General features: G+C 37.4%; 1 protein-coding gene across 1 annotated transcript; it reads left to right on the top strand.

The window, feature by feature from the left end:
- The first annotated feature begins 688 nt into the window (after positions 1-688).
- Positions 689-14,729, top strand: LOC137251017 (peptide transporter family 1-like). The gene is made up of 7 exons (XM_067784862.1): positions 689-966; positions 2,932-3,098; positions 11,793-11,871; positions 11,939-12,442; positions 12,583-12,665; positions 12,731-13,147; positions 13,225-14,729. Exons 1-7 carry the CDS (start codon positions 951-953, stop codon positions 14,203-14,205), a joined length of 2,247 nt encoding a protein of 748 aa, XP_067640963.1. The 5' UTR covers positions 689-950; the 3' UTR covers positions 14,206-14,729.
- Positions 14,730-15,249: the final 520 nt, after the last annotated feature.

Raw genomic sequence — 15,249 nt, 5'->3', positions numbered from 1 at the left:
GTCCAGTGCTTTCCACCAGACCAGCACCCCATATAGCAGGTTCGGTTTGACCACCATCTCATAATGCCAGTGTACTACTCCTGGTGAGAGTCCCCATCTCATTCCGATAGCCCCTCTGCAGCAGTACAGTGAGTTAAAAAAAAAAAATAAATAAATAAATGTAAGGCGCGATAACCTCCGAAGAGATCTAAGGCCGAGCTTCTCTTCCAATTTGCGTCGTGCTCCTCTTGATTTTTCCCTACAAATTGGCCGGACGGGACCTACATGTTTTATGCCGACTCCGAACGGCATCTGCAAGGCAGATGAGTTTTCACTGAGAGCTTTTCATGGCAGAAATACAATCGGAGCGCTTGCCAGACACTGCCGAGGGGCGACCCCGCTTAGAAAAATTTTCTTCTAATTGAAAAATCTTATTTCTAAAATTTTGATGTTGCTTTGCCCGGGAGTTGAACCCAGGGCATACGGTGTGATAGGCGGGGCACGCTGCCATCACACCACGGTGGCCGCAAGTACAGTGAGTTAGTTTCCGGAATTTAGTAAAGTAGTAAAATAATCCATAACTTTTTTTTACCAATTAATAATTTTTTCCTGCAGGGTATTTTCATTTGTACAAATGAGTTTAAGTGTTATTGAGGTGTTTAGCTATGGTTAACCTCTCACTCACTGATCGTATTTGGTATGTGCCAGAACAAATTCTGACAGCTTAGTTTGTCAACCGTAGTTAACGGTTTTAGACGTGCCGCGCTCTCCCAAGCACGGGTGAAAGTCAAAATAAAATTCGCAGTCGCTAGTGTGTGGAAACACCGTGCGCTTATATCGCGAATGATTCTAGTAAACTAAAAAAAAGTTAATAATATTAAGATATAAACAAATGTAAATACATCTTAGTAGTGAAAAAAGTAGAATCGAGAAGATAGAGCCAAGAACAGAAATAAGAACGGCACCACAACATGACGGAAGAAAATGGTATAAACATATATATATAATACTATGTACAAACACACACCAAATTGGCAATTTATACCATTTGGGCAATTTATTACGCAATTTATCATATAATAAATTGTAATAAATTGCCAATTTAAAAAAAATTTCGTAATAAATTGTTTCAAACTGCGAATGCAACCATATAAAGTGTGTTTATTGAGTAGATTTAAACGTCAGTAACGCATGGCTCAACTATATGGTTGGCTCATCCATCAGCTGATTTTATTTTTTTCATTTCACTGGAGTAGGGATTTTCAAAAGAAGATGGCAAACTCAAAATGAAACCAAAACATTGAACACATTTTCATACAACACACAAACATTTCAAAGTTTTATGTTTTCATTCCATTCTATTCGTCTAATACCAACACGCACATTTTGACAGTCTGAACAAAGGTATGTGGTTGCTGTAGAGATGAACACCACTCAATTTAAATCGAAATTGCCTCAATTTATTTTTCTGTTTGAACATAGTATAACGTCGATTTCTAAACATCTATCTGATAGCATTTGAATATTATAGGAGAGCAGAAAAACTTATTTAACACAGTTTTTACTTTATGAATTTTTTCCATGATAATATATCTATTTAAAATATGCTCCTGCTTTTTCCGATTTAGGAGCTTTATATAAGACGTTATTCTGCACTAGATTTTGTCTAGATGGCCAAATCTTATTAAGTTTTTACCTCTTTCTCTCCTTCTCTCTCTCTCTAACGCATTCCTTTTTCCTTTTATTCACTCCTCTCTATTCGTTTCTTTCTACCTCTCCGCCTTTTCCATCCTTTCCCTTCTCTCTAGCTCCCTCTCCTTCTCCCTCCTCCACTCCATCTATCCCTATATCTCTATCTTAGTCTTACTATACCTCTTTCAGAGTATCTTTCTCTTTCCCACGTTTTTTATATATAGTTCTTTTTATTGTTCTCCATCCCTTATTCAAAGTCCCAGTCCGACTACCAGTCCTAGTCCTAGTGCCAGTCCCGGTCCCAGTGTCACTCTCTCTCACACTTAAATTCCTACCCCCACCCTTCATTCCGGTTGTATGTATTTTTGAAAGCTGTTTCATAACAAAATTAAAAAAATAAATTGTACCTACAAAACCATTTTGGAGTATGAAAAATAGATAGCATACGATTCTCAGACCTACTCTAATATGCTTACAAAATTTCCTCAGAATCGGAGCTAAACCACTAACACTGTGACACGAGAATTTTATAAATAAGATAATTTATTTCAACATTGGTTTTAACCATCTCTAATCAAGTTGGAAATTAACTAGAGGAAAGCAATGTTTCAGACAGTTTCTTTTTCACCAACACAGGGTGAACAACTGCTAGTTAAATCGATAAATGTGAATATTTTGTAGAACAAATCACGAAAATCTACACAACCCACAAAACAGCTGACTTCGGTTTACACTTTTGACTTAAACTTAACTGGCAGTCAGAACTTGAGACAGCATTGAGAACACGAAAGTTTCGATAAGTTATAGAAAATAAAGTAACTAAAGATGCAGAAAACGACTCTAAGTAACTCAATTTCAGAACTTCTTAAATTACTCACTAAAAATAAATTACTAATAATTTGAGTCAAAGTCGAGTCAAAATGCCGCACCCGTCACTATGGAGTGCACCAAAAAGGCAATATAAATAAAGTAATAAGCTATTTATCAGTAACTAATAGCTATCATACTAAAGCTGATAATTGTATACCCGATTTCTTTTAAATATCTTAAAATAAATTAGCTGATTGATCTTTTAGCGATAATTTGCATGCAAGCAATGAGTGGTCATTCAAGAAAAAACACACATCGATTTATTTTAGGCTCACACTAATAACCAATCCCGGCGGCGTATTTTATCTGCTTTAAATACTAAATACTTGAATTTTTAACATAAGCTACACCGTTTATTGAATTTTATTACTATTATTTTTTTTTTTGCAGACACTAAACCGTCTAATGGAACAGAACCTAAAGTAACATTTACAGCCATAACAGAACAAAAAATTTCCCCACATTTAAGTGCTCACGAAAATGAGGAGAAATTGATGTTGGAAAACTATGGTGTCGAACCTGTTTCGAGTATTTCAGAAGCGGAGGAGCAAATTAAGGTAGAGCTTTAATAATGGTAGAATACTGCATATTTAATAAATTTGTTTACAGTGTATTACAAAATATCTGCTGCAGGGCAAATTGTATATCCGGAATCGATACAATTCCTTTTTTATATTTCCTGTTTTGATACTTTACCTGTGTTTTTTTATTACATATATGCATATACAAATATATTTCATAAGTTTAGATAAAGTTATGTGCTTGGCAGTCCATATTAAGTTTAAGTGCACATGTATATACATGTAAAAAAACACCGCTTTTGTATTTGTTCACAAGAGTATTATAACTTTGGCTGTGTAACATTAGTATGTAAAGGCATAAAGGAAACGGGATACTTAGATATAGACTTTCTTATATCAAAATTATCAGCATCGAAAAGGAGCAATAATGTTCGTCCGGCCGTTAACACGATAACTTCAGTAAAAGTTTAGATATCTTTACGAAATTTTGTAAACTGGCTAATCTTGTTCCAGAGGACATCGGTATTGCAAAATGAGCGAAATGGAACGATAACCACTTTTCGATATAAACAATTTCGAAAAATGGAAAAAATGCTATGATTTAATATCAAAGAACGATAAAGTGATGAAAGTTGGTACGTGGGCTGTCCTCATGAAAATGGGCGTGGCACCGCCCACGTGTAAAAGATGATAGATTTTAAGTTTTTCAAGCCGTAAATCAAAAGCCGCTTAAAATATCATCTTAAAAAAATTTGGCGTTTTGGTTATTTTCGCTAACATAAATACGATGCATAGAAACTAATAAAATCCGTTGGTGGCCACTTGACTTCAAGGCAACAAATTGAAATTTGGTAAAATTTTGGAAAAAGGAAGAAGAAAATTGTAAAGTTTCGCAAGCCTTAAGTCAAAAGAATGTCAAGATGTCATCTTGAAATTGAGCATGGTGGTTGTCCTTCCTTTTAAATGTATACTTTGGGAACATTTTGTTTTTTTTTCAAGTTCTAATGGCAACAAAAAATTGTATATCATTTCGGCTGAGCTGGAAAAATCGAGTACAATTACCATTTCCATTACAAATAAAAAGTAATCGAAAACACTAATTACCAAGTAACTTTCAATTATTTGAACTTTTAAAAAAAATTGCTAGAAAAAAATGAACAATGCACCATATTACAAACATAGATATTTTTTGTTAAATAGCCGCCGTGTTACTTTTAAGACTTAATAAGTACTTGGCGCGATTTAGGCCGAGCTTCTATTCCAATTTGCGTCGTACCACTTCCTAAATTTTGCAGGACATGAACCCAGACCATCGGTGTGTGTCGTAAATTAGAGGAAAAACAAGTAAGGAAGTCTAGGTTCGCGTGAAATCGAACATTACATACCCAGCTGTACATTTTGAAATGCTGTTGTTGTTTGTTTTATGTACTTAGTAGTGTTACAAGGCTGCGTAATAATACATATACGTATGATTCTATTCTGAACTAATGTTCGTTTAAAAGAAGCAAAAAGGATACAGCGGCTAACACCAATGACTTTGAGCGGGTAATAATACAGTTTTCCTTCAGATATGGGGATTTCCCTACTGTTTATTTTAAAATAAAGATATAACAGAACAATTAAAATACGATTGGGACAAAACTATTTTTCGCTAAGATTTAACTTATTATTTTTGCCTACGACCCTTTTAAAAGTCATTTATATAAAAGTGGGTGTGGTCTTTAACCAATCTTATCCATTTTTACTAAAATATTTTCTGCTATTAGGAAAATATGTGTGCACTCGGAGTGCTGGCCAAGCACTGCCCAGGGACGACCCCGCTTAGACAAATTTTCTTCTAATTGAAAGAACATGTTTCTAAAATTTTGATATTGCTTTGCCCGTGTGAACTCAGGATCTTCAGTGTGAATGGCGGTGCCACGCGCATTTTTTAAAATTTGAACTTTTTCGTATTTCTTGTTATAAATCAACTTGTGAAATGAAATACCATTGATATAAAGCTCTTTTTAGCAAAGATATAGCTTATTTTTTTCGTCCACGACCCTTTTAAAAATCTTTTTTATAAAAGTGGGCGTGGTCCTTAACCGATTTCATAAATTTTTCTTCAAAGCATTCCTTAAAGTAAAGGCAACCTCTCTGTAAAAATGTTATATATATAAAGAGTGGGCGTGGTTATCATCTGATTTCGCTCCAGATAAGCTCGTGTACCAAATTTGGTGAAGATATCTCAATATTTACTCAAGTTATCATTTATTACCCATGGCGGCCACCGTGGTGTGATGGTAGCGTGCTCCGCCTATCACACCGTATGCCCTGGGTTCAACTCCCGGGCAAAGCAACATCAAAATTTTAGAAATAAGATTTTTCAATTAGAAGAAAATTTTTCTAAGCGGGGTCGCCCCTCGGCAGTGTCTGTTAAGCACTCCGATTATATTTCTGCCATGAAAAGCTCTCAGTGAAAACTCATCTGCCTTGCAGATGCCGTTCGGAGTCGGCATAAAAAAAACATGTAGGTCCCGTCCGGCCAATTTGTAGGGAAAAATCAAGAGGAGCACGACGCAAATTGGAAGAGAAGCTCGGCCTTAGATCTCTTCGGAGGTTATCGCGCCTTACATTTATTTTTTTTTTTTTTTATCATGTTAACGTACAGACGGATGGACGGACGGACAGAGGGACATGGCTTTTTTTCGATACTGATGATTTTGATATATATTATAGTCTACATCTATCTCGATTCCTCGATTCCTACCTATACCGGTACAACCAACCGTTATCTAATCAAAGTTATAATACCCTGTGTACAAGTACAGCGGGTATAATAAAACCATTTGAGAATGGCTGGTCCTTGGCACAGACTGTAAAGATATAATAGAAAACAAAAATTGCTTGGTCACACCACTGAGTAGCGGGAAGTTCGCCACCACCACCTTTTTATAGGTCAAGCGACCCTTTAAACTAATAAAAAAAAGTTAAATATGCTACTATAAAACCATATAAAAAGTCAAGCAATTTATTTTATTGGACTGAAGTATTATTTTCTGATTTCTGCATCTCAAAATTATCAGAATTCTGTTACTTGATTCCGTTGTATTTTTTAGTTGCAAATAATTGAAAATAATTGAATGTTTTTGAAATAATTGATCAGTAATTGAAACAAGATGTATCCATTATCAAGTACTTGTAGTTAAACAATTGCCATTACCTAGTATATTCATAACTACACAGCTCTGCTTTTCGGTATATTATTAGATTATACTGGTATTTCATCTCAGTAGTGGTTTACTGAAGCAAAGAACGAAAATTAAAAAAATTTTGAAGTGGCGTGGAATCACCCTTTCCTTAGGTAACAATTCGACCAATGCGAACGAAATTTGGTATAAGGATTTTTTTTGAACAAAAGGCTTAACGAAAACTTTGTAAAATTTTTGAAAATGAGTGTAGAGCAGCCCACATTTAGAAGAAGAAAATTTAAAAGTTTTTCAAGTTGTAAATCAGAAGTCGGTAGTGCCGCTTTGCAATTGAAAATTTAAAAAAATATTGTGAATGGTTTTCGTACGCTTCTTTTTAAGCTCTTCACAAAACTCTCAATAACAAAGTCGAACAAAAAGCGACCATCTTGGGTATGTAATGTTCGGTTTGGCCTGAACTTAATCTTCCATACTTGTTTTCTTTTATTTCAAAAATTTGCAAGTATTATTTGTTGGAGTTCGAGCTCAAGGCCTTAAACATATGTACTTTTCGTGAGAACTATTTTTCTTAAAGGTTTTCCGCAATTGAAAAATAACATTTTACTTGATAATAGAATAAAGGCATTTTCAGACACCTGCGAAAGATGCGAAGATATACCCATTTAGACGATTGCTAAAATGTGTATAAAACAAGTAAGAAAGGTTAAGTTCGGGTGTAACCGAACATTACATACTCAGTTGAGAGCTATGGTGACAACATAAGGGAAAATAACCATGCAGGAAAATGAACCGGGGGTAATCCTGGAATATGTTTGTATGACATGTCTATCAAATGAAAGGCACTAAAGAGTATTTTATGAGGGAGTGGGCCAAAGTTCTATAGGTGGACGCCATTTAGGAATATCGCCATAAAGGTGGGTCAGGGTTGACTCTATAATTTGTTTGTACGATATGGGTATCAAATGAAAGGGATTAATGAACATTTTAAAAGGGAGTGGGCCTTAGTTCTATAGGTGGACGCCGGTTCGAGATATCGCCATAAAGGTGGAGCAGGGGTGACTCTAGAATGTGTTTGTACGATATGGGTATCAAATTAAAGGTATTAATGAACATTTTAAAAGGGAGTGGGCCTTAGTTTTATAGGTGGACGCCTTTTCGAGATATCGCCATTAAGGTGGACCAGGGGTGACTGTAGAATGTGTTTGTACGATATGGGTATCAAATTAAAGGTATTAATGAGGGTTTTAAAAGGGAGTGGTGGTAGTTGTATAGGTGGCCGCCTTTTCGAGATATCGGCATAAAGGTGGACCAGGGGTGACTCTAGAATGCGTTTGTACAATATGGTAAGCAAACGAAAGGTGTTAATGAGTATTTTAAAAGGGCGTGGGGCTTAGTTCTATAGGTGGACGCCTTTTCGAGATATCGCCATAAAGGTGGAGCAGGGGTGACTCTAGAATGTGTTTGTACGATATGGGTATCAAATGAAAGGGGTTAATGAACCTTTTAAAAGGGAGTGGGCCTTAGTTCTATAGGTGGACGCCTTTTCGAGATATCGCCATAAAGGTGGACCAGGGGTGACTCTAGAATGCGTTTGTACAATATCGGTATCAAACGAAAGGTGTTAACGATTATTTTAAAAGGGCGTGGGGCTTAGTTCTATAGGTGGACGCCTTTTCGAGATATCGCCATAAAGATGGACCAGGGGTGACTCTAGAATGTGTTTGTACGATATGGGTATCAAATGAAAGGGGTTAATGAACATTTTAAAAGGGAGTGGGCCTTAGTTTTATAGGTGGACGCCTTTTCGAGATATCGCCATAAAGGTGGACCAGGGGTGACTCTAGAATGCGTTTGTACAATATGGTAATCAAACGAAAGGTGTTAATGAGTATTTTAAAAGGGCGTGGGGCTTAGTTCTATAGGTGGACGCCTTTTCGAGATATCGCCATAAAGGTGGACCAGGGGTGACTCTAGAATGCGTTTGTACAATATCGGTATCAAACGAAAGGTGTTAACGATTATTTTAAAAGGGCGTGTGGCTTAGTTCTATAGGTGGACGCCTTTTCGAGATATCGCCATAAAGGTGGACCAGGGGTGACTCTAGAATGCGTTTGTACAATATCGGTATCAAACGAAAGGTGTTAATGAGTATTTTAAAAGGGCGTGGGGCTTAGTTCTATAGGTGGACGCCTTTTCGAGATATCGCCATAAAGGTGGAGCAGGGGTGACTCTAGAATGTGTTTGTACGATATGGGTATCAAATGAAAGGGGTTAATGAACATTTTAAAAGGGAGTGGGCCTTAGTTTTATAGGTGGACGCCTTTTCGAGATATCGCCATAAAGGTGGACCAGGGGTGACTCTAGAATGCGTTTGTACAATATCGGTATCAAACGAAAGGTATTAACGATTATTTTAAAAGGGCGTGGGGCTTAGTTCTATAGGTGGACGCCTTTTCGAGATATCGCCATAAAGATGGACCAGGGGTGACTCTAGAATGTGTTTGTACGATATGGGTATCAAATTAAAGGTATTAATAAGGGTTTTAAAAAGGGGTGGTGGTAGTTGTATATGTGAAGGCGTTTTCCAGATATCGACCAAAATGTGGACCAGGGTGACCCAGAACATCATCTGTTGGATGCCGCTAATTTATTTATATATATAATACCACGAACAGTATTCCTGCCAAGATTTCAAGGGTGTTTTATTTCGCCCTGCAGAACTTTTTCATTTCATTTTACTTAATATGGTAGGTGTCACACCCATTTTACAAAGTTTTTTTTCTAAAGTTATATTTTGCGTCAATAAACCAATCCAAATACCATGTTTCATCCCTTTTTCGTATTTGGTATAGAATTATGGCATTTTTTTCGTTTTTGGTAATTTTCGATATCGAAAAAGTGGGCGTGGTCATAGTCGGATTTCGGTCATTTTTTTACCAATACAAAGTGAGTTCAGATAAGTACGTGAACTGAGTTTAGTAAAGATATATCGATTTTTGCTCAAGTTATCGTGTTAACGGCCGAGCCGAAGGACAGACGGTCGACTGTGGATAAAAACTGGGCGTGGCTTCAACCGATTTCGCCCTTTTTCACAGAAATAAGTTACTGTCCCAGAATCTAAGCCCCTACAAAATTTCACAAGGATTGGTAAATTTTTGTTCGACTTATGGCATTAAAAGTATCCTAGACAAATTAAATGAAAAAGGGCGGAGCCACGCCCATTTTGAAATTTTCTTTTATTTTTGCATTTTGTTGCACCATAGCATTACTGGAGTTGAATGTTGACATAATTTACTAATATACTGTAAAGATATTAAATTTTTTGTTAAAATTTGACTTAAAAAAATTTTTTTTTAAAAGTGGGCGTGGTCGTTTTCCGATTTTGCTAATTTTTATTGATCATACATATAGTAATAGGAGTAACGTTCCTGCCAAATTTCATCATGATATCTTCAACGACTGCCAAATTACAGCTTGCAAAATTTCTAAATTACCTTATTTTTAAAGTGGGCGGTGCCAAGCCCATTGTCCAAAATTTTACTAATTTTCTATTCAACGTTTTTAGTTCAACTCACCTACCAAGTTTCATCGCTTTGTCCGTCGTGTTAACGGACGGACGGACGGACATGGCTCAATCAAATTTTTTTTCGATCCTGATTATTTTGATATAAGGAAGTCTATATCTATCTCGATTCCTTTATATATGTACAACCAACCGTTATCCAATCAAACTTAATATACTCTGTGAGCTCTGCTCAACTGAGTATAAAAATACATGGCGTGATAATTCTCCTCCACTTGCGACGTGCAAGGCAGAAGTACACTCGAAGTGTTTGCTACCACACTTAGAAAATTTGTGCCTTAAGAATTTGATGCTGGTTTTCCCGAGCGTTGAACTCAAGATCATTGGGGTGGCAGGCGAGCGAGCTACCATCACTCCACGTAGCCCGTATATGAAGTAAGTTAGAAAATTAAGAAATACCAATAGTGGTATGAGATAAAGATTGCAAGGGTTACCAACTCTCTTGCCTGATAAGGCCTAAATTATGCCCGAATGGAAATACTTTATATGATTTCATAGTTTAAAATGTAGAAATTTCAAAATAAATTGCTTATTTCTGTGCCGTTCAAAGGTTAACAAAGAAATGCTGTCCTTCCCCTTGGGGAGCCAGCCGGCATGGGCCATTGGCTTTTGAATCGCGCTGTCTTCAGAGCTGTATGAAATAATTCCCCCGCAGCTGATAAGATCTATGGAGGTGTCTTGCAGGTGGCGGCCTCCCATTTCCGCCAACTCTCTGAGATCGGGCTATGTTGACAATTCTCGATGTATGGACAAATTCACTTTAATGCCAAAAGCGGGGAAACTTCTACGTGTCTCCCAAAGACCTTAGCCCAATCAGGCTATCCTGGGTGTGTCACAGAAGAGTGGTCTTTCATCTCTGCTTTGGGTCGTGATAACGAACGATCTGCTTCAGGACCCAGAGGGTAGTGGCCGCTAGTCGTATGTCGATGAACGGGCAACTATTGTTAGGGGTGAGCTTCTGAATATGCTGAGCAATGTTTTGCAGGGTTAGCTGGATGTCGTGACCAGGTGGTCCGAATCTAGCTCCTTTTTTTTTGAGTGGAGGTACAATATTCCTGAGTTTAGAGGACCCTCTTTTGGTGGAGTACCGCTGGTGCTGCTTGACATGGCTAAGTATTTTGGAGCGATTGCAGGCTCCTCCCAAGTTTGGTACATTGGCTGTGTGATACGGTGATCAACTTGATTATTCTGTAACGTTCTGGTGTTGTGAAAAGCACTTGACACGGTCAAAAGGTTGGAAATAGTACAGTGATTAGCGATGGTTGAAAGAAGCGGTGCCCTTCCTACAACACCTACGCTTGAACTTAGGGCAATGCTGAATCTGTACCCGGTTAACATCGTGGATGAAATGGCTGCAGGGTCGACGGCAGTACGCTTCCGCCACGTGGGCTATTAGCTTGTGAATAAGGGACACTACAGCATTCTGACCGACTATGACTTTATTATTATTAGGACAGACTACTCTGGGTTTTTGCTCCTCTTGCTTCATTCATCAGTTATATTCCTTCAAGGAATGAATGTATTGTGGAATTAATATGGGACGTGAGTCTACTGAACCTGTTTACAGTTGGATCCATGGATGGGTGGACGAAAAATTGGGAGTTTATTATTCTACATGAGCTTGGTGTTAGCTGGAAATTTAATATAAATAATCACTGCAGCTTCTTCCAGGCTAAAGGTTGCGATAGATGGAATATTATTCGCCAACCGTTAGACAACTTAACATCCACTCAGATAGTCAGGGGGCTATCAAATAGTTTAGCTCTGCTACCGTAAGGTAGAGATCTGTGAGGGATTGCTTGACCTCAATCGCGATGACATCCAGCTACATTTTGAAATAAACTTCTGGACGCCAAGACATAGGGATATCCGTCGAATTTGTCAGGCACATTTCATGGCCTGGGCAGACACGGCCGAATTGATTCTTTTACAAATTATCTGATTATCTTATATTTTTAGAAACTGCCTTATCCGAAATCAGTATTCTTCATTATCAGCAATGAGTTTTGTGAACGTTTCAATTACTATGGCATGCGAAGTACGTACGAACTAAAAATATGTGTTATTGGTCAAAGCTTAATTTGTATTTCTCCTTTCATCCCCAGCAATACTCGTCTTGTACCTGACTCGGCAACTTGATTATAACGATGATGATGCCACCATAATCTTCCACATTTTCACTATGCTCGCCTATTTTCTATGCCTTTTTGGTGCAATCATTTCAGATAGCTGGCTTGGAAAATTTAAAACTATTTTATACCTTTCGATCGTTTATATCGCCGGTTCGGTTATGGTCACGCTTGGTGCGATACCCTCGTTAAATTTGAATTCTACAGTTTTTACAATGATTGGTTTGGCCTTGATAGCTTTGGGCTCTGGTGGCATTAAGCCATGTATCTCAGCTTTTGGTGGCGATCAATTTAAGGTGCCCGATCAGGTTAAACAGTTGACAATATTTTTTTCGATCTTCTACTTTTCGATCAATGCTGGTTCATTAATTTCGACTACAGTTACACCAATTTTGCGTGAAGATGTGAGTTGTTTTGGTGAGAATGAATGCTATTCCCTGGCATTTGGTGTTCCAGCTGTACTTATGGCGACTTCAATGGGTGAGTTTGTCAACAAGAATGAGCTCAATATTTCGACTTTAAGTCTTTAGTATAATAGGATATGGTCAGATGCACTTACCTCTTTTTTATTTCTGGGTAATCATACGTACCATATTGACTTCTCTTATCTCAATCTTCAGTTATTTTCATAGTGGGTCGTCCGTTTTACAAGATGAAACCGCCAGCTGGGAACATGTTCCTTTTGGTCAGCAAAGTTATTGGTGTAAGTAGACTGACGAACAAATCTATAGCCAATCATAACCGATATATAATACACTTCATCTATAGACCGCTATTTCAACTAAATGGAAAGAGAAAAAAATCAATCCACGTAAATATTGGCTCGATTATGCCGATAAAAAGTTTGATCATGCTCTAATTGAGGATATCAAAGTTTTGATGAGCGTTTTAGTACTCTACCTGCCATTGCCATTCTTTTGGGCACTTTTTGATCAGCAAGGCTCGCGTTGGACTCTACAAGCCACACGCATGAACGGTAATATGGGCTCATGGGATATTAAACCGGATCAAATGCACTTGATGAACTCACTGCTTATACTCGCATTCATACCTCTTTACGAGATTGTGCTCTATCCGCTTTTGAGTTTAATCGGTATACGTCGTCCATTGCAAAAGCTTACTTTGGGTGGAATTTTTGCTAGCATTGCTTTCATTGCTTCTGCTTTGGTCGAACTGAAGTTGGAGGTAAATAGAACTATTAATAAAAAACATATTTTATTTAAATAAGAATAATAACCTTTTAAAAAATATTTCTTTAATAGCAAACATATCCAGTACTGCCAACGTCAGGAATTGCCCAGCTTCGTGTTTACAATGGCGAACTTTGCGACTATTCGATCAGCACAAATTTGACTGGTTTAAATTTTGATGTTAATTCAGTCGATTTATACATAAACAAAAATATTGATATCACTTCAACAGACGGTTTAAATATACAATTTCAATTCAATGCAAAATCTGGTAATAATTGTGCAGCACTGCCAACTCAAAGTTGTCTACTAAAGGAGCAAACAAGTTTTTATTTGTTTTTGAATTCGAAAAACACCACCAATCCTGTCATTTGCGCCGAGGACACCATAGCGAAGCCTGCTAGTGGTTATCCGCTCGTACGCACATTGGCTAATGTAAATCCAAGTCGCACAATCGAATGGAAGAATGGTAAAGGGAGTGTAAAACATGCAGAACCAGTCTATGCGCGTAATATAACGAAATATAAGGCCAATACTTATCAGGTTTTCATCGATAATATTGAAATAGAATCAGTAAAACTAGAAGTGGGGGGCATTTACACGATTCTTGTAGCTGAAAAATCGTCAGGAATATACCGTAACAAGTTTTTAACTGTAACAAATCCTAACTCGCTGTCAATTATATGGCAGATTCCACAATATGTTATAATGACTATGGCTGAGGTTATGTTTTCTGTAACGGGTCTTGAATTTTCGTACTCTCAGGCGCCGGTGGCAATGAAATCCGTAGTGCAAGCTTGTTGGCTACTCACAGTGGCATTCGGTAATGTGATAATTGTGGTAATTGCCGAACTCTCTCTGTTTGATTCGCAAGCCTCTGAATTCTTCCTATTCGCTGGCCTCCTATTGGCTGATATGATGCTATTTATGCTTGTTGCTTACAAATACAAACCAAATAATAAAATGACAAACAGCGACGCGAAGCTTTTGCCGGCACCGGAAAAGAAGGAACATAATAGCATCGCCCATTTAGCTAAGTCGAACGACGAGTAAATGAAACCACAGTTTGTACTTAACAAGTTCATGTATGAATGTACATTAGACTGGATCGATTTATTAAACGTTATCGCGCCATCGATTTTTCGATAGGATTTGGGCTCAGGAAAACAAGTTTCACTACGCATACCCAAAAAAATCCAACGTCTTTACAACACTTTTTTTGAAAAAAAAAAATATTTTTTGGGTTTTGGGGAGTGTTTTAGTCGAAAAATTTACACTTTCGGCATTTTTTTTCGCAGGCTCGAAAATTATTTTTTTGGGTATGCGAAGTGGAACTTTTTCTCCTGAGCCCAAATCCTATCGAAAAATCGATGGCGCTATATCGGTTAACTTTCGTCCATACAAATCGACCCAGCTTAATGTACATACCAAAATTAATGTATAATTCATAGGGAGCAAGTATTAATATTATTTTGTACTTAGTAAGTATATACATATGTAAGCTAAGGTATAAAATACAAAGAGATTATATAAAATAAAAAGCTCTTATTATATTAACTTCTTGAGCGTACAGCGGAAATTAATTCAGCTTAGTTTATTTATTTTATCCACAAATTGATCAAATGTTACATATGCAAGATGATACAAAAAAACAAAAAAAAAGGTGAAGTCAGTATTACAAAATGGAGTCCCAGCTGAACAGAAGGGATCCTCCTTTATTATAGGCTTATATAGGTATTACTTCAAACCGCAGTGCCCGTCCAATATAGGCGAGCTTCCGCTCGTACCATTCCCCTATATTCCGAACTAGCATGAAGAGCCAGCACCCTTTCCTCGATTCTTCCCACCGTTTTGTGACCTAACTGTTGTTAATGACCTTGCTTGTTTTTTTTGGCAACTTCAGATGTTCGGCCGCTTCCAATGCCATACAGATCGGCCATTTCCCTTGACAGTAGATCTACTGAGATAGATCTGCAAGGATAGCGTCGTCGGACACCTTCGGATAAGCACATGACAGTATTCGGCCCTAAGACCTAACATTTATCTATGTAAACCAAGCTCCAGTATGTAGACTTATTTAGTTGGAAAAGCTGAATA

Source organism: Eurosta solidaginis, chromosome 4 (assembly GCF_040869045.1).
Source record: "Eurosta solidaginis isolate ZX-2024a chromosome 4, ASM4086904v1, whole genome shotgun sequence".
NCBI classification, from domain to species: Eukaryota; Metazoa; Arthropoda; class Insecta; order Diptera; family Tephritidae; genus Eurosta; species Eurosta solidaginis.
This window is presented reverse-complemented; position numbering and strand designations above follow the sequence as displayed.